This window comes from Sinohyriopsis cumingii, chromosome 14 (assembly GCF_028554795.1).
Source record: "Sinohyriopsis cumingii isolate HCF-2022 chromosome 14, ASM2855479v2, whole genome shotgun sequence".
In the NCBI taxonomy this organism is placed as follows: domain Eukaryota; kingdom Metazoa; phylum Mollusca; class Bivalvia; order Unionida; family Unionidae; genus Sinohyriopsis; species Sinohyriopsis cumingii.
Genome location: NC_142974.1, coordinates 49204871 through 49223747, shown reverse-complemented (window position 1 = coordinate 49223747; position 18877 = coordinate 49204871). Strand labels below are relative to the sequence as shown.

The window sequence follows — 18877 nt, the reverse complement described above, 5'->3', positions numbered from 1 at the left end:
GATAAAATAAGAAGTTGGTGGAGGAAAAGAAGAAATTAGAAGCAGAAGAAGAAGAAAACCCAAAGGCCCTTTTCAGGGCCCCCATATTTCTCGAAAAGAGATAGCCTTTCCATTGCCTACCCCTTTTTTAAAAAAATTTAAAAAAAAAAAAAAATCCCATGTTCCATTCCCCTTGTCCCTAAACAAGCCCAAACTCTATTCCCCATGTTCAATTCCCCTTGTACGTAGAGTGACCCACGATTTATTCCCATGTTAAATTCCCCTTGTACGTAGAGTGACCCACGATTTTTCGCCATGTTAAATTTCCATTGTACGTAGAGTGACCCAGGGGTCCCTGTAATGCTAATTCCCATTGTACGTAGGGTGACATCCATTACTACTTCTGTTCCATTCATATTGTCCTTATCCAAACCCACTATTTGTTGACGCTAGACAGTCCCAATCCCTTATCCCTATACATCCCATGATAAATTTCTCCATGTTAAATTCCCATTGTCCCTATAAATCTTGTCCCTAAACAGCCCGGGGTGGGGGGGGGATTTCACTACCAAGACCCATTGTCCCTATAAATCTTGTCCCTATACGGCTCCCGTTCATATTTTAATGGTAAGTCACATTGTCCCTATACAGCCACAATTTTTTTTTGTCCCTCTATAACCCCACCCATGTTAAAATTCCCCATGTTGAATTTCCATTGTGCCTACGGTAAAACTTCATGTCAAATTTGTCTTGTCCCTACGGTACAAACCACTGTTTATCCTTATATATCTTCATTTGCTCTACGGTAGCCCACTACACTACTTATGTCGGCCTATTCTGCGTACAGCTTTGAAAAGATGTAATTTTTATTAATCGGGCTATAGAAATGAAATGCAGTCGAGTAATTATGTCAGGTTTATAGCTGGTTTAAAAAATATCAAAGTAACAAATCCAAAAAATGGCAACATATATTATGCAAACTAAACTGACCGTGTACAATTTTTGTAGTAATGTTCAACATTTGTTTGTTTTTTTTTTATAAAAAAAAAAGCTATTACATAGAAGAGAAACAACAATGAATAGATTGCAATGTCCTTGCAACGTCTTGTTGATGGGGGAAAATTACTACTGAATTTAGAAACAGCCTATCATCTGGGGAATTTCTTGAAAATTTACGTTCTAGCGTCAAGTTGACACGTTGGAAAGCAGAATTTTTTTTTACGTGTAGGACTTCTTGCAAAATTTGAAACATGGATTAAAATGTAGTATTGTTTTAACGTATACATCTTTATATAATGTATTTATTTGTATGATTCTAAAAGATCCATAGTAAATCGGATTTTCTGGGTTACCGGTTCAAGAAGGTCATGGAGCGGGTCTTCGTGTTGACATTTAGAAATCACATTTTTTTAAATGTCAATTTCGAAATGTATATATATATATATATATATATATATATATATATATAAACCCACTATTTGTTGACGCTAGACAGTCCCAATCCCTTGTCCCTATACATCCCATGGATATATACAGTTTATGAACACCACTTTCCTTGATTAAAGTACGATCGTTCTTTCTTGATACAAAATGGACTTTGTAACCAAAATAACACGTCAGAGGCGTAGCTATGATATTTTGCGCCCGGGGACGAACTATAAAATTGGCGCCCCAGCCCCCTCCCTTTTAATCACATTTTTGAATATTACCCTTGTTTACTTATTATAATGTAACGTTGTAAGCCTCATTTTGGCGCCCCTGTACCTTGGCGCCCGGGGACATATGTACCCCCCTGCCCCCCCCCCCCCCCAGCTACACCTCTGTAACACGTGATCCAATGTTTACAGAAATGACGTATCGTTGGGCAGGATTACCCGACGCGCAGAATTGCCCGACATGGTGGAATGTGTTGTTTATTTTAATTTTAGATACGGATTTATTAATAATATTTATTAAATTGTATAATTTAAACCATTACAAAATCTTGAATGACTTTTATACGCAAATGTTTTGCTTAGAAGTACCTTTTCCCAAAGAGGAGTTCTATTCGAGATTTATACAAACCCGAGAAAACCAGATAAACCAGAACATAATGATGTAATGTTCCACTGGAGTGGTTACCAAAATGTAAAGAGCCATATCCATGCATTAAAAGGAACTATTTAAATATGAAGTATGTGATGACAGGATTAGTCTAGACTGGAAACCGGAATGATCACATGATGGAAAATGCTGGACAGAAATCTTTAACGTGTCACGTAAGTGACAGTGGAACTCTAAATAAGCACATAATGAAACACAGGCCTACTCGAGAAAAACCTTTTAAGTGTGAAATGTGTGATAAAATGTTTAGTAACAGTGTACAGCGGACTATGCATATGAGGATACATACTGGAGAAAAACCATTTAAATGCGATGTGTGTGATAAAAGGTTTAATCATAGTGGACATCTAGCTATGCACTTGAGGATACATACAGGAGAAAAACCATATAAGTGTGAAGTGTGTGATAAAAGGTTTAGTAGAAGCGAAGTTCTTAGGTTGCACATGTCTACGCACACTGGTGAAAAACCATTTAAATGTGAAGTATGTGATAAAAGCTTTAGTAGAGGTGGAACTTTAAATATGCACATGAGAACCCATACAGGAGAAAAACCATATAAGTGTGAAATATGTCATAAACTGTTCAGTGCAAATGGACATTTGAAGAAACACAAGAGGATACATACAGGAGAAAAACCATTTAAGTGTGAAGTATGTAATAAAATGTTTGGTCAGAGTGGAAATTTAAGAAAGCATGTAAGGATCCATACAAGAGAAGAACCATTTAAGTGTGGAATATGTGATAAACGGTTTAGTAAAAATGAACGTTTAATGATTCACCTGAGGACACATACTGGAGAAAAGCCATTTAAGTGTGAAGTATGTGATAAAAGGTTTAGTGAAAGTGGAACTCTGAAAAAGCACATGAGGACACATACTGGAGAAAAACCATTTAAGTGTGAAGTATGTGATAAAAGGTTTAGTGAAAGTGGGAGTCTGAAGAAGCACATGAGGACACATACAGGAGAAAAACCATTTAAGTGTGAAGAATGTGATAAAAGGTTTAGTCTAAGTGGAATTCTAAAGATGCACATGAGAATACATACTAGAGAAAAACCATTTAAGTGTTAAATGTGTTGTAAAATGTAAAGTCTGTGTGGGCATCAGAAATATTCATTTTGGGACACATCCCTGTCAGAGTGAAGCGGAAATTTTAATAAGCACTTAAGACATGTACTGAAGACAGAACAATAAAGGACATTACAATTGTGACATGTGATAAAATGTTTAAAAAGATTTAGTGGAATGAGAATTTTGTTTTTAAAACTTTTTGTCTTTTACTCTATACAGAGGTCTCACTAGGATTTGAAAACTAATAAGAGTCCAGGACTCCTAACTTGTTAAAAATCGGAGTCCCACCAGCAAACGTTGCAGTCCCCTCCCAGAAACATGTTGACGTGGCTAAATGTCCTTTAAAATGCCAGGAATAAAAAGACACAAAACTTTTTTCAGTTTTTTTATTTGTAATAATTTATTATTCATTAAAATTGATATCATTTACAAATATCATATTCGTTAACTACAATATAGTTCCTTTTGTCTATGTCGCATTTTTTAATAAAAAAATCTGATGCTTGGCTTTGGAACGTATTCCTCCACACTAGGTCTGTTTTCTTTGACTTGTCTCATGTTTTATTCTGGACCTTCCCTTAATCTCTATTTTTTCTGTACAGTTAAGCCTTTTGTATACCATGGATGTCACCGGTGACACGAATACCATCACAGCTAGGACTGCAAAGTTTGAAAATTTCTTTACTCTTGAGTCGTAGAGGCTTCAGTCTGTGTGCAGTTCAATGATTTTATGACTACCTAGCAAGTAGGTGGTCTCAAGATGCCTTATACCTAGAAAATGTGGAACTTTGCAGATTAAAAGAACCAATAGCCATTGATGTTAATTTTCCACATTCTTTACACCACTGGCATATTGCTCTTGCTTGTCAATCAGGATGAACTTTATATATCCAAGGAAAGTTTTTATTCCAGATACTAAGCCAGGCATTGTGCACTTTCTTACACATGATTACTGTCCCATCCAAACTATCAGCTCTAGCAACTTTAGCGGAGTTCTGAAACTCATTAAAATCTTCATTCAGTTTAATCCCAAAATACTTGTCAGATTTGCACACAGCATTTTGGCCATGTCTTAATGTGCCTTAATCTCGAGGTCGCATGCATTATTTATATGGCTACAGTCGGAGATGAACACAATAACAGGGATTGAGCTGGGCTTTGCCATTGTCACAAAGTGCAATTATTTTCCTAATTAGTGACAAAATATACCAACTTGAGATATTTTTGATGCCAACATTTTTGGCTGATAAAAACTGTAGATAAAATCTTGGCTTTGGATTGAAGAAATTCAGAGGCACCATGACAGGTCCACACAAACTTGGATATAAAAATGCACTGGAATCTATTGTTACATAAACAAATCATTGTTTCATATTGACAAACCACCCCAACAGTGTACTGTTATATCATAATCCACTTCCGCTGGTGTCTGGCCTTGGTACTGTATGCTGTAATATAACCAAAATAGCCATGCAGTTGACTAGCTACAATCGACCACTTCTGAATGCGAGAACGGGAAATGACTAAAGTCGACTAGAGTACAGCAATTTTTAAAGAAATGTAACAGAAAAAATAGTTTTCCTGCAACCTTAAAGAAAACTGATTATCTTTAAAGCATCTATGTATAGCAATCAGATTAAAAAATCTGTTTCAATGTTCTAGATTTATTTGATGTTGCCGCAGCAATAACAAATGGGTATTTGTTAGGTCCTTCAAAGAGAGTCTTTAGCAGCGCATTTAATAACAAATGCACCTTCATCAAAGCAAGCCAACAACCTTTGATCAATGAAAGTCGGCGACAAACTTAAATAAAATTATTGTTTGATTTTTCATATTGATTAGGCATATTTATTGTGCCATGAAACTTTCCTGTTTGCAACAAAATAGTGCATATGAAGGACTCCAGTGTGGGTGATTTTCTGCCTGCCACATACAAAATTGGCATCCAAATACGCTTAATTAAGCGTTTGAGAGATCTCTGTCTATACAAACTATCACTAACCCCATGACAACAGTATGCTATCAAGTGCCCTACAGGGGTCATTTCCATCCGATTGTTCCAGAACGTTCTAAATTCTTGGGTGAGGTTAAGCCTTGAACTCAGATTTTGGTAAACATCTACCTCAGAAGTGACTGTTATCTTAAAGTACAATTTACAAACATGGATAAAAGTAGAGGACACAGTATAGATATACATAACACTTCCCATCATAAAGAAAAAGCAAAATTTATAAAAGAATTTCTCGTTCAAAATTCTACAGAATTTCTTAGAAAATTACATAAAAAGATGTCTTATAAATGACACAAAATATACTTGCAGTAATGTAGTACTTTTGTCAATTTCAACAGATGTGTCTAATGTTGTTGTGTTCCTGCAGCTTGAGACTCCTCAGTATTTATGATTATTGTTTTTGAATTTGTTATTTAATGAAAGTAAGTGGGCTGTGATCACTAAATAAAATAATCAGAGGAGCTCAGCTAATATACTACAAAATAATGCAAAGAAAATATAAAAGCCAAACATTCTCTCTTGATTGTGGAATGGTTTCTCTGGTGCTGGCTGTCTTTTCTTTTGGTGCTGTGTACCTGACAGTTGAAGCAAAACTGTTCTCTGTATATTGAAGATCAGATTGGATATCCGAATACAGTCCAAGAGAAATTAAATCCAAATACAGTCCAAGGGAAATTAATTGCTGAAATTTGGAAAGGACAAATTGCAAATTTAGACACATGCAACAGAAAAAATAATTTTCATGTAATAGGTGATTGTATTAATATCAAAGAGTAGTATGCTGAAGGGAAAACATCTGACCATGTTTCCATAACAAACTACTACCTTTAATATCTCATCATGCTATGAAGCCTGCCAGGAAAGGGAGATAATCAATGAACTGGATAAACCATAACTTTGCTGGTGGTAATCATAGCATAAAGTCTACCATAGACTAGAATTTAGAAAGTGTTGATGATGAAGGAGTTTATGTGAGCACTGTATGATAATGCTTTCGGAGAGGACCAGAGAGATGTCAAGCGATAAGAGATCAAGGTAACTTAAACTTACATGAGACATTTAATAACTTGATATTGACCAATGGACAAACATTGGTCAAGCCCAGAGAGGAACACCAATATTACATTTTTTTTAATTGACAGTGGAGAACCAAAATATACTATCCACACACGGGAAGGAGAGTAAACAAACCCTTAATATATTATCCACAAAAACAAATATACTATCCACACACGGGAAGGAGAAAAAAACATCTTAATATACTATCCACAAAACCAAAATATACTATCCACACAAGGGAAGGAGAACAAATATATATACTATCCACACACGGCAAGGAGAATAAAACAAAAACAAAATATACTATCCACACACGGGAAAGAGAAAAACAAACACAGATATACTATGCACACAGGGGAAGAGGAAAAAACAAACACAAAATATAATATCCATACACGGAAAGGAGAAATAAACAAACCCATATATTATATCCACACACGGGAAGAAGAAAAAGAAGAAAACAAATCCAAATATTCTATCCACACACGGGAAGAGGAAAAACAAACCCAAAATATACTATCCACACACGGGAAAGAAAAATAAAAAAATATTCTATCCACACACGGGAAAGAGAAAAAACAAATCCAAATATACTACCCACACACGGGAACATAAACCCCAAATATACTATCCACACACAGGAAGGAGAAGAAACAAACAAATACTCTATCCACACGCGAGAAGGAGAAAAATACAAACCCAAATATACTATCAACTCATGGGAAGAGGAAAAGCAAACATAGTGGTTAGAGCGTCTGCCTCAGATGGGGGAGGCCGTGGGTTTGATCCCCGACCAGGTCATACCAAAGACTTACAAAATGGTACTAACAGCTGCATAGCTTGGCGCTCAGCATTAAGAAGTTAGTGTTAGGACTGGTCGACCTGGTGTCAGAATAATGAGACTGGGTGGGACATCATGCTACATGTCTGCGGCATGATGCCCCAGTGCCAGACATCACTATAAACTGCCATATTGCAGACATTGTAACCATATGACTGAAAACTTGTTTAATCTACGTAAAAATGCAAATCACATCACACAACGCACATCTCTATCCACTCAAGGGAAGAGGAAAAACAAACCCAAAATATACTATCAAAAACCTCAAAATCTACTATCTACATAAAACGTTTGCGCACTTATACAGTCACACACTTTACATCCATACAACTGTATGCGACCTCATACACACACACACACACACACACACACACACACACACACACACACTCACACACACACTATCAAATCAGTAAAGGATTGAGTGTTTATAATCACACTACTTCACATTCATACAAATTGGAATTTGATCAGTCTCTCTTTTATAGAGATGTGGTTAGCCCTGAAAAGGGCTGTTGTTTTTGGAACTTCAGATGCCCTCTGTCTTCTTTTATGACAGACACTGGGATGATGTTGTTTATGTGGCTGCTCTTGAAACTCTTCCTCCCAGTTTTCCGTTTGTGGGATTACACATTTTGCTACTGGTGGTAAAGGCTGTGGTTGTGGCAATGGCTGTAGTGGACGTGGTTGTAGTGGTGCTGCTATTGCATGTGGAGGTTAACTGACCATAGGCTTCACCTCACGCAATGGACTTAGCATTATGTTAGGTAGGACATATCTCTTCCTTTCCTTCTCTTCTTCTCTTTTTTCCTCCTCATCTTCTATCGTATAACTTTCCTAGATCGCCTGGCATATTCCAAGTGCATTTGGAGTTCCAAGAGTGTTATGAGTCTTCTACTTATTTTTCACAGTTGATGAATCAATGACGGGCAGCCAGACAGACGAGCGCTCCCTTTATATTTGTCAAGCAAGGACGTGATGGAAAACATCTCCTGCTTCCAAAACGTAAAAGACCCATACCTTTACCACAAAAACACGGAACGCGCGGACCAAAACGTAACACCCACTTATTTTTATTACAAAAACTAACTACAATCAAAATTACACACAGACTATTTTGTGACAAGCTACCGAAACGAAGTGCTTATAGACACACTTCTAACAAAGTCAAAGAAACGAAGTGCTTATAGACACTCTTCTATTTTTAACTTACTAATATACAATTGGCAATGGAATTAGTATCTCCTTTCTATAGTATTGTGGTAACCCTGAAAAGGACTGTTCTTTTGTAGACGGGAAGTTATGGCAATCTTTTATTGTCTAAGATTGCCTTCCCGTCTGGCTGTAGGCGTTCCCACAGGATAAGGTCTGATATTTCATGTCTACACGGTAGTCGATAAATCCTCTGTCTGGTTCCTGCTGTTGCTGTTGGTGTTCTCTCTGTTCCCTGCTTCTGAGGTGGCGCCCTACATTTTCATATTTTACATAGGGTTAGAATTGTAAAGAGAAATAATTTTACCGGCTTTCGTCACTGGTTATACTGGTTATTTGTAAAAAAAACTTGCACATCTTAGGCATTTTCAAAGAACTTTCAATTCCCTTTATTTTGGTTTATGATTGATGGGTGTAATGTGGGTTACAGAGTATAAAGCTAGGCCTTACTCCAGATGTGCACCTTCTTAGAAGTGCTAGCTCCACTTGGTTTCTTTTCACTTCCTGAACTTCAGAGGTAAATTGAATAAAAAAAGAGCCGATCATAGTTTATTTTACATTTTATAAATTTGTAATTCATTCTTTGCACTTTCAGAAACTGGTAGCATCTAGTCTGGCAAAGTTCATTTTTCCTATTTTAATACCTGATACGGATATTGCACCTTAGACTAATTCAGGCTGATTTTTTCTTTTAGTACGAGGGAGCATACATTATAGTTAGCAGTGAGATTAGATCATGTAAAATTTCCAAAAGTACAATATCGAAAGAAATGTCACCCACATTACAATAACGTGGCATAGAGGTATGTCAACATTTTTTCACTGTGCATGTTTTAAATGCAAACAACCTTACCTCACATACGTCGCTCTCTCAAAAGTACATAATAACTGGTGAACGCCCCCTGAAGTCTGTACATCTCCGTCCATTCTTCTTTTTCTTTTTTGATGTCCTCTCTGAAGAGTTCTTTCTTCTATCAGGTCTTCCGTCACTTTCAGCATTCTGACATTATCTATTTCTTCAGGCGCTGGTATCAGGCTTTGCCAGGCACGAGGTAAATTCACCTAAGCTTCGTTCACACGTCTTCATAGGAGGATGAGTCAACAATGGATGGTCCGACTGACTGACTGATTGATTGAAATAAGGTCGTTTAACGCCCTTTCGGGCATGTACGACCGGTTTATTTCCCATTTGGGAATGATTGATTTTTTTCGAGGGGGAAGGATATGTGCCACTTCCCCCAACACATTACTACACTTAAGAAGTGCTGTTTGATTGGTCCGGTTTCGAGACATTTATGTCTCATGGGACTAGTCGTGATTGGGAATGGTCGACACGCACTTGGATGGTACATGTCTAGAGGTGGCAAAGGAGGATCGGGCTCAGTGGAAGGGATGCACCCTACATCCGGTATCGATTTTTGTCCCCAATTTCTGAATAGTAAATGGCGTCGTTTGCCGCATTTATAATTTTGGAAAATCATTTGTGCTGTTTGTAGAAATGGTAGACTGTAGATTGTTTCGTTTATATGGTTCAAGCGCGGACGCGATAGAAAGCATCCCTACGATTTTTTGTTGGTTCGGAAAGCTATGATAGTTTGATTTTAGGGTAAGGGATAAAGAGAAGTCTAAGAGCATGTATCATGCTAAAAATTGATAACAAAGGACAGTCAGAATTTTTCAAAACACGGCATTTTTATTCATATAACTAACAACCAACAATTAACAATTTTCAATCAATATAACAAATAAACATTTTTTTCTAATAACAAACATTTTTTTTATCCGGTCGACAACGTTGTGAAGTCATGCTAGACTTCCACTGATGGAAGTCATTGGGTCATTAATGTACCATTCGTTTCGTAGCTAAAGACAAAATATAACTACAATGGTCAGAAAACCATCGATCTAATTTGTCATCGTTTCTAGAAGAGTGCCGGTCCAAATAAGTCACAAAATGTTCTAAAGAATATCCAAGAGTGCGTTGATGAAGAAAATACACACACTATTGTCCACACACCATTTAAAACGTGCCTTGTAATTTCACATTATTGAATCGTATCGTCTGGGCATTTCTTCTCATAAAGTCGTTGATTTCGCCTTCCAAAGGTGGCAATCCATACGAATAAAAATACTCTACATAACCTTCTTTAGGCAATTAGACTTCTACCCAGTATATTCCTGGGAGATTACTGTCGTCTGTGTTGATGACGTAAGCTTGATGGTCTTGACGTTTGCGATGAGGAAGTTCATCTTTACCACCCACGACAGGAGTAAAAGAAGCAATGTACGAACTGTGGTTCAAAAGATAATAACGTTCCCAGGTATCCATTTTGTGTTGTGTATTTTTTAATTGTTTTTTTTTTTCTTCTCACAGGTAAAGATAAGTTATCAATTCAATCCGAACGTTTCGCTTGAAAATCTCTCAGTGACGTAATAGTTGCTGATCAGTTACGAACATAAAAGAGTTACTTGCCTGTTGCAGCACCACGCCTTTCTAGTCGAGTGAAGAAGGCACCTTCATGGATGACCTCTGACGATTATGTGATGTCCCAAGCCGTTAATGAGCCAGACTGGCTAACAAAAGTCCGTATTGTCCAGTCCTTGCACACAAACGGAGGTGGATACCCCTAAATGATGAGGACATCATTTAAATATGTGGAGGGAAGTGTGTAGCAGGAACATATATATTATAATTTTATAGATTCATGCTTTAATTAGGCAGAAGTGTTTTATTATTTTATGTAATTAATGTTTATTAATGAATGAAATAAAGTCATGAGTTGCAATTATTGTGTTATTCTCATTTTACACATATTTAGCCATTTAGGTAACATTGATTACTTTTCATACCAGATTGTTCTATTGTATGAAAAGTGGCAAGTAAATTTCTGATTGGTTAGTTAGCTACTTGTCTGTATAAACAATATAGTAAGAACAGCATATTAATGGTGGTCATTCCATTGGAGCGTCTGAATTGTGCTGGACATGGCATTGCAGTAAGAAAATTGCCTGATGATTCTTTGTAATTGAAGGAAAATGTGACTTGACCTTTGTCCCATTTGATAAGGTAAATAGATATATAATATGGTTAATGTAGCAGTTTATTTTATATGTACACTGTATATTTCTCTGGAATGTATGTTGATGTATTTTAGTTCATTTTAATAGGTTATCAACCTGCATATTCTTTTATGAACCTATCATTCTGTCCATATGCTTGTTTGTCTGTCTGTCTGCTTTTTACGTTTGCTTTAAACACTGATTGTTGTGTTTAGGTTTATTTGGTCCACTCTCTCTCTCGATGGATAATCAATAAATATATGGTGTAGTAAGTTATTTGTATTGAATGTACTGTAAACAGAATCAATGTAAACATACAGACCAAAAATACAACGATGACGGTATTATTTATTGTTGTAGTAAATTTATTTTTATTGTATTTGCAGGGTATAATAAAGCAAGAAAAATGTATCAATTTCCAATTATCAAACTCAATGCAAAATAAGACCCAATAATAACAAATACTGGACATGTATCGTCTATTCAGTGAGTAGAAGGCATATGCTGTAATATTTTCTCCGTCCATCCGTAAAATGTTTCAATAGGCGAAGAGCCACTGTATGGCACTGGATCGTGACAGGATTGATCTGTTTGGTCAGGGCTTTCCCAAGCTGAGTGTAGAAAATAGTAGTAATCGTAGCCACCTAATGTTTACCACTAAAATAATAGCCTGCACAAATTTTCATCTCTACCGTGCTCATGGGACAATTGGCTTGTGATGGTTGTTTTGGATTATTAAAAACCAGGATCATTGGTATCAAAGTTTCCTTGTATTTATATATTCCGGATCTTGACCCCAAACTTCGTTTGACTTTCGGCGAGGTTAAGGATTTGTGTAGGGTGATTAAATTCAATCAAAGCCACTTCCCAATGGGCTTCGTGATCCAATTGGACGACCTGTGGAAGTTTGGCCGTGAAATGGCACAAAGTATTGTGGGCAAATTCATCCATGGAACTGTCACTGGGTAAAGTTAAGTAAAATTAGTTATTCATAATTCCAGAGTTCGTCTGTCCAAGAGGTCACTCGAAGTCAGAATACTGTCCAAAAGAGGGTTATTGTGGTTGTTTTGGTGGTGACTGTTGGAAGGGTGGCTGGTTATGGTCAAAAGCCTGACGTTGTTACCATTCGAGTATTTTAGGGAAGGGTTATGGAGAAGGTAACCGATGAAACTCCTCAGTAAAATGGTCCACAATTATTTGTCTCCTTTTTGCAAACAAAAATTGGAAATGGCAGCACCAATGGCACAATACACTACAAAGATTTGACAGAAATAAAAGGATTTGCGTTTTAGACACACGTTCCTCACACCACACCCAGACGGGATGCTTTTGTAGATCTTGCAGAGAATATCTCGGAATAGCATGATGGTCACTACCTTTCATACTGGATGACTTGTGAAGCGTCGATCCAAGAATTAAAACTGGGAGGATATCCTTTACCTACGTACATTGACTTCATTGACACGACGTTTTCCAACTTTTCCACAATGCTTTCAGTGTCGAACACTTCGTCTTCATTTTGGTCACTCTGTGTAACTTGGGCAAATACAACGTTCCTTTTAACACTACTCTGTTTATTTCTTCCAATTTATAGACGGCAGGATAATGGCCACGCACTCGTCCGCACTCGTCCGGTGACAAGAAACAATTCGGTGGTCCGGTTGGGTAAGTAACCTTTGTCGAAAGTCACATCTTGGTGGGGGGGGGGGGCACATCCGATGCTCCGATGGTAAGATTGGTTGTACGCTTGGACCAGGTGCAGAAAGACGTCGATGTTCTTGAGAGAGTGTTGATGCGTAAATTATTTTCAAGTACGTTCTTTCAAGGTGCGTTGAAAACGTTCAACGTGAAAAACATGAATGTCTCCTTTCCCTAATACCTTTTGGATAGATTAATACTGGCTGCCATGTATAGCCTATCGTGTGCTGACAAAATGCTTTAAACCCTACAACAACAACAACAACAACTTCTGGATAGCTTGGTTCAGAAATTCAATGATATTTGTCCGCTTGCCATCGTACAGGGTAATGACCACATTGTTTCAACACCAAATTTGGAAGTTAATGGCATGACCCAGGCAAATTTGGGAAAGACGTCGACGACACAAAGGAAATATTTGCAGCCACAGTTGTACGTGACCAAATGAGAGACATCGGCTAAATCATTGACGATCGATGCCTTTCACGCTGGTGCGATGTGAAATTTTCGTTGAATGGGTTTGAGTAAGGTGTACGAGTCTTGTTATTGTAACCATCATTGAACTTGCGGTAAACGGATACATTTTGGCAGCACGACACAACTTCTGAACTCCTCCGTACCCCGCAGGATGGGATTGATCGTTGTAAATGCTGGCAAACACCTTTTCCATCAGGACTTTTTTAAAAATCAGTCACACACCCTTCACTGATGCTACATGGGATAGGGTGAGGTGGTGGTTTGGAAACGGCTTTATGTGTCCGACATGCCACGGGAGTTAGTGGTGGTAGTGGTAATGGATGGCTTTGGTCTTGCTTTCTTTTATCACTTCTGGTTTCCCTTCTTTCCTTTTGACTTCAAAGGGGAAGTGGACATCCTCTTTTTAACCAAAGCTTTAAGTTCTTCTCGTTGGAGCGTGGGGGAAGGGGTCAACAAAGACACTGCAATCTTACTAGTGATGGGAGCTGCGGTTTTTGAAAGACTTCACGTCCCTCGTCTTCCTTTATCATCCATGGAGCTGCATTTGCCTCTTTCTTGGTTACTGTATGGTGGTGGTGATGATCATATCACCGGGGTCTTAAAATCTTTCAGTTTCGGTCGAGCAGTTTCGTATTAAATTTCTGGTGAAGTCGCTGAAACTCTTGACCGTACCGTTACAATTTTTCCGTTTCTGACAAATCACTGAGAACCATCAACGATTTCAATTCATGTTGTAACTGGGGCATCTCGGTCAAATGAGAATTTGGAGGTGATTGCGGGACCAGTTGTTCTTGCCAACGATGGAATTCCATCGCTTGTAAGGCACTAAAATCAGTTTTCGTACTTCCATTGGATTCCAAAAATCACGTCTGAGATCTTTGGATCCAAAAGGTTCCTTTTATTTTCTTGGCCATTTCTTTATCTTGCTCCCATGAGTCCTCCAAGCATTGTTTCCAATACTCCTTTCATCAATGGTCCTAACAAAATGGGCGAAATTCCTTCGCGTTGTAAGAACCAGTATATCTTTTGACGGATGGGTATTTTCTTTTGGGCCATTTGGCGAAGAACTTCTCGATGATTGGCTAAGCATTCTGTTTGATGAAGAGACCAAGGTATCATGCCTTTCAAGACATTCAGGCAACATTCACACACTTCTGGGGAAGACATCTTTGTGGATCCAGGAGAACAGAAAACACTGATACCCATCGTTTTCCCCAGGTCTTACTTTATAGTGGAATGCGTCGCCATTAAGTGTTGGTCCGTCGTATCATCTTTACGCCAGGTATCACTCGACGTGGAGGGGTTCGAAACGGACTAAATCGGGACAGTTATTGCTTGGTTAAATCCAGTAAACTCTGTAACATGCCCGATCTCTCTTGGAATTTGATTTTGGGAGTACGTTGTGATCAGCTGTCTCAGCATTTAAAGATGTGGAGGTTATCACCTTTTAAGGAGAAGTTTCTGGATACACGGTTTTCTATTTTGTCATCAAATTAGGCATAACGGGTGTCAAATTGGATTTGGCTGGCATCAACAGCAACGGAGAGGTGGACGAACCTGAGATTACTGGAGATGTGGTCACCGTCGCTGCAGATCGTGGGTTGTGGATATAAGATTGCGTCCTGGCTGAAGTGACTCTTCTGCGGGTAGAAACTGTTTTCTGGGGACTTTTCTTTTTCTGAGGCTGCGACCTGGTTTTGACACACTTGCTCTTTTCCTTCTGGGTTCTTTTGGGTTGGGGAGTGACGTTTTCTTGGGGATGCCTTTGGGGGCATTTGGATCCCAATTTAAGAGGGAGCGAATGGTGACAACTCCTAGAGAACCGCTACCTCCAGGTTTCAAAATGATTTGAGTTTTGGTTTGAGTGTCGATACGAAAATCGGCCAGTTGTGGCAAAGCTACTTTATTCCTGTCAAAAAAGCGTTTGGTTTGATGTGGGATGTGAACGATGCCTTGCAGTAACTGACGTGATATCACCGTAAACCATCGTAAGACTTCTCTGAGACTGGCTATGAAGATACAAACACATATTTGTGTATTTTTTCGCGACTGATGCCGTACAAGGCACGAATCGATTTGACGGGAAGATGAGAAAGAAGAAACGTCGTATGCCATAATATTTGCTTGTTGGGTTTGACAGTGGGATAAATCATGGGTTAGGGAAGTGGGTGAATGTGGTAACGGGGATATGCATTGGGGTGGGTATGGGATTGGAGATTGTAAATGAGAGTAGGTGGTTCAGGCGTTGGATAAGAAGTGGGTGATTGGGATGAGTGAGAAAGTGAAGATGGTACAAAAGGGTTTTCAGCTACGTTTGGGAGTGTTTTAGTGCCTCCCACTGGTGTTGATATCCTGGTGTCCGACAGAGCAGGAATTATTAGTTATGGAGCAGATCCTTCTATACATGCTATTGAATTGTTGTCAAAAGAAATTTGTATATGGGGTTTCCAGTTAGAGGAAAGGTTTAGAGTATCCACGATACTTAAATTTGGCATGGTTGTTTGGGTTGTGGTGTTTGCTGATACACTCAGGTTGCTTGTTATTTCTTAAGTGTTTGGCAAAGGAGAGTGCGTCAGAAGGGTTGTGTCGGTCCTTTCCAGTTCCAAAGGTTTTCCTTGTACTGAAATTGAAACTGAAAGATCTTCCTGTGGTAATAGTAAGTTTGAAATCATGTCCAATGAACGTGGTACAAGTACACACAAGGTAGGGCCAGATACAAAATGCCCCATCATGGTTTGAAAAGTGAGGAGGCATCTGGGGTTGGCATTCAAGGGGGTTTTGACACTATCGTTATTGCTTTCAATGATTCCGAATGGTATGCGGCATTTGAATTTGCAGGGGAATTAATTATGGAGTTACTTATTGGATTTGCTTGCCAAATTTTGGACGTTTTTGTTTTCCTGATGTTGTATCTAACTAAATTCATACTGACTTGGGACCTAGTCACTCGTGACATTTTGGTGAAAAGGCTCTTAAAGTTGAATAGTTCAAAAAATTGGTCAGGAGTTTTAAATCTTTGATTGTTAACTACTCCGTTTCATGAACAACAAGTAGATATGCACCACTGGTTTTAGTTTGGAATGTGGTCAAAATATGTGTTACTAATATAAATAAATGTTGAGGGTCTTAGTAATTGTATTGGGGAGGGGTAGATGATGTTAATGGTCAAAGTGCAAGAGAGAAATAGACAGTGAGATTTCCAAACAGAGCAAATAATTACCCAGAGGTTTAATGCCGAATTAACAAACAATACCTTACAATTTCCCTCCATAATTAAATTTGTATTGAAGAGGTGTTAGCGTATTTCGGTCTCGTCGGGCGAGCTGCTGTGCGGGATTCTAGACCTCCGCGCTGGTCGAACTGGATGGCGGCCTGCAAGGCGGGCTGCTAGTCCTCGTCTGCAGGTCGAACTGCTTAGCGGGCTGCAAATCGTCTAGGCGTGCTTGGATGTCTGATGAATATCTGATGATTTGGACTCGGCAGTTAAATATCCGTTTTATGCTCCAACTTGTAGCTTGTGTGGATACGTACACTTCTTAAGAGGGCTGTACCCTATGACTGTCTTGCTCGAAAGACGTTCAATGTAGCCAGACGGGTTAATTGATTGTTGAATTTTAGACGTGTTCTTCCATCAGCGCATGTACGTCCGGTTTATGTGCGCACAGCAGACTAATTAATTAATCATGGGGTAAGGAATTCGATCCTCCTCCATCCACGCGTTTATACACTCAAAGAGTGGTATTAAATTCTAGCTGACAGGTTGTGGTGCTAATGTACCCATATGACCTGTAAATTGGCTATCATGAGAGGGAATATACCCCGCACATACTCTTGTTTTAGGCTGTATCTACTGAACGTGTATATGAGTGGAAATAGACTCAATACACACTCATGAATAAGTTGGAATTTAGTGAGTTTACAATAGTGAGGTGTGATTGCATTGTGTGCTAATACGTTTTGATGTCCGTCCGAGGCAAGCAAGGGGAGGGTGTGAAGGTTTGATCTGGTTCACAGGAAGGGCCTCCTAGACTCCAGTAGTATGGCCTATAATTGGTCGTCTTGTACAATGTTGGAGAAAAAACTCTGCTATTTATCATTTTAGTAACGATGGACAGGTTGTACCTTTGATGAAAGCCATGTTCTAGATCTAGGTTTGCCACATTGTGTGGCTGGCTCTAATGGTCCTGGATGTTAGACCACCTTATATGTTGTAAACGTTTTGGATCATTCATGTTCCCTTGTATGAATTTATCTATTTCTGCTTTGTGCTGCTGGGCCTGATGGTCTCTGGTGTTTAGACCACCTTCAAGTAATTAATCTTTATGTCTTATCTTCCTAATAATGTATAATTGTTTTGGCACCTTGTGTGGTGGGACCTGATCGTCCTGGGTGTTTGGACCACCTTAGAAGTTTTTATTTTGGGTCCTTCATGTGCTGAATTTTTTGTCCTTGTCCAGGTCATAGCTGTCACCACTGCCTAAACAATGGTGTTAGGATAGAGATATCAATATAGTAGCATTCACAATGGTTATTATTGAGATGCTAGTTTTAAAGCTTGTAATTGATTTGTAATTATTGAATTGGCACTCTGAGATCCTCATGGACGAGAAGAAGATTCACTATTACTTGCAATTAAATCATGCCATCAATATTTAACTAACAATACAATTTTTTTACTGTCAAAATTGATGGATGTTACACAAACTAGATGTTCCATTTATTTTTCTTTCTTTTTTAAATAAAAGGAATCTTGTTTGATTGTGATTTTGGATCAATAACTAGTCTGGTTTCCTGTTTAGTATTGCATTGCAATCCACTGGAGCAGACAGCATAGCAGAGAATATACAGTTCAGGGAACCAGACAACTTAACAACAACATGAAGCAGTGATGTAGTACACAATGTTTTCACATACTCATGATGGTTGTTGAAACCAGTTGGAATTTTTTTAACAATCTCTCTCAGCGGTTGTGCATCTTCAAAATAAAGGTCATTTTTACATAAAAACGATTAACTTAGATAATCAATTTATTGACAATTATTCCCAAAGCAATTTTAAAATGAGCTTTCAGTTTTGAAACAGACCAGTACATCTCCCCTCACATTTTCTTGATGTTCAGTGAAGATGGCATCATTTCGTATTGTTAAGGAGGTCCCTCAATAACTCGTGCCCTCACTTATAGTGCGCTCTATGTTTTATGACCCAGCTGGGCATGAGTTATTGAGGGAATAGGGTATATTTCTTTTTGTTTGAATCAATTACAATTAGAGTTCATATTTCAGATCATTACTCAATTGCACATACAGTCAATCGGTGCCCAAATGTGCGCAATCTCAGAAGCTTCTCGTGACACCCTGTCAACATATT

At 38.4% G+C, this 18877-nt stretch overlaps 1 protein-coding gene across 1 annotated transcript in view; it reads left to right on the top strand.

Annotated features, from left to right (window-relative positions):
• LOC149783747 (uncharacterized) overlaps window positions 1-3679 on the top strand; it is a 70248-nt gene extending 66569 nt beyond the window's left edge. Inside the window, exon 2 of the mRNA XM_089932898.1 lies at window positions 2178-3679. Within this exon, the coding sequence (XP_089789024.1) occupies window positions 2178-3152 (975 nt within the window). The 3' untranslated portion in view covers window positions 3153-3679. The remainder of the gene's footprint in view (window positions 1-2177) is intronic.
• The last annotated feature ends 15198 nt before the right edge of the window (window positions 3680-18877 follow it).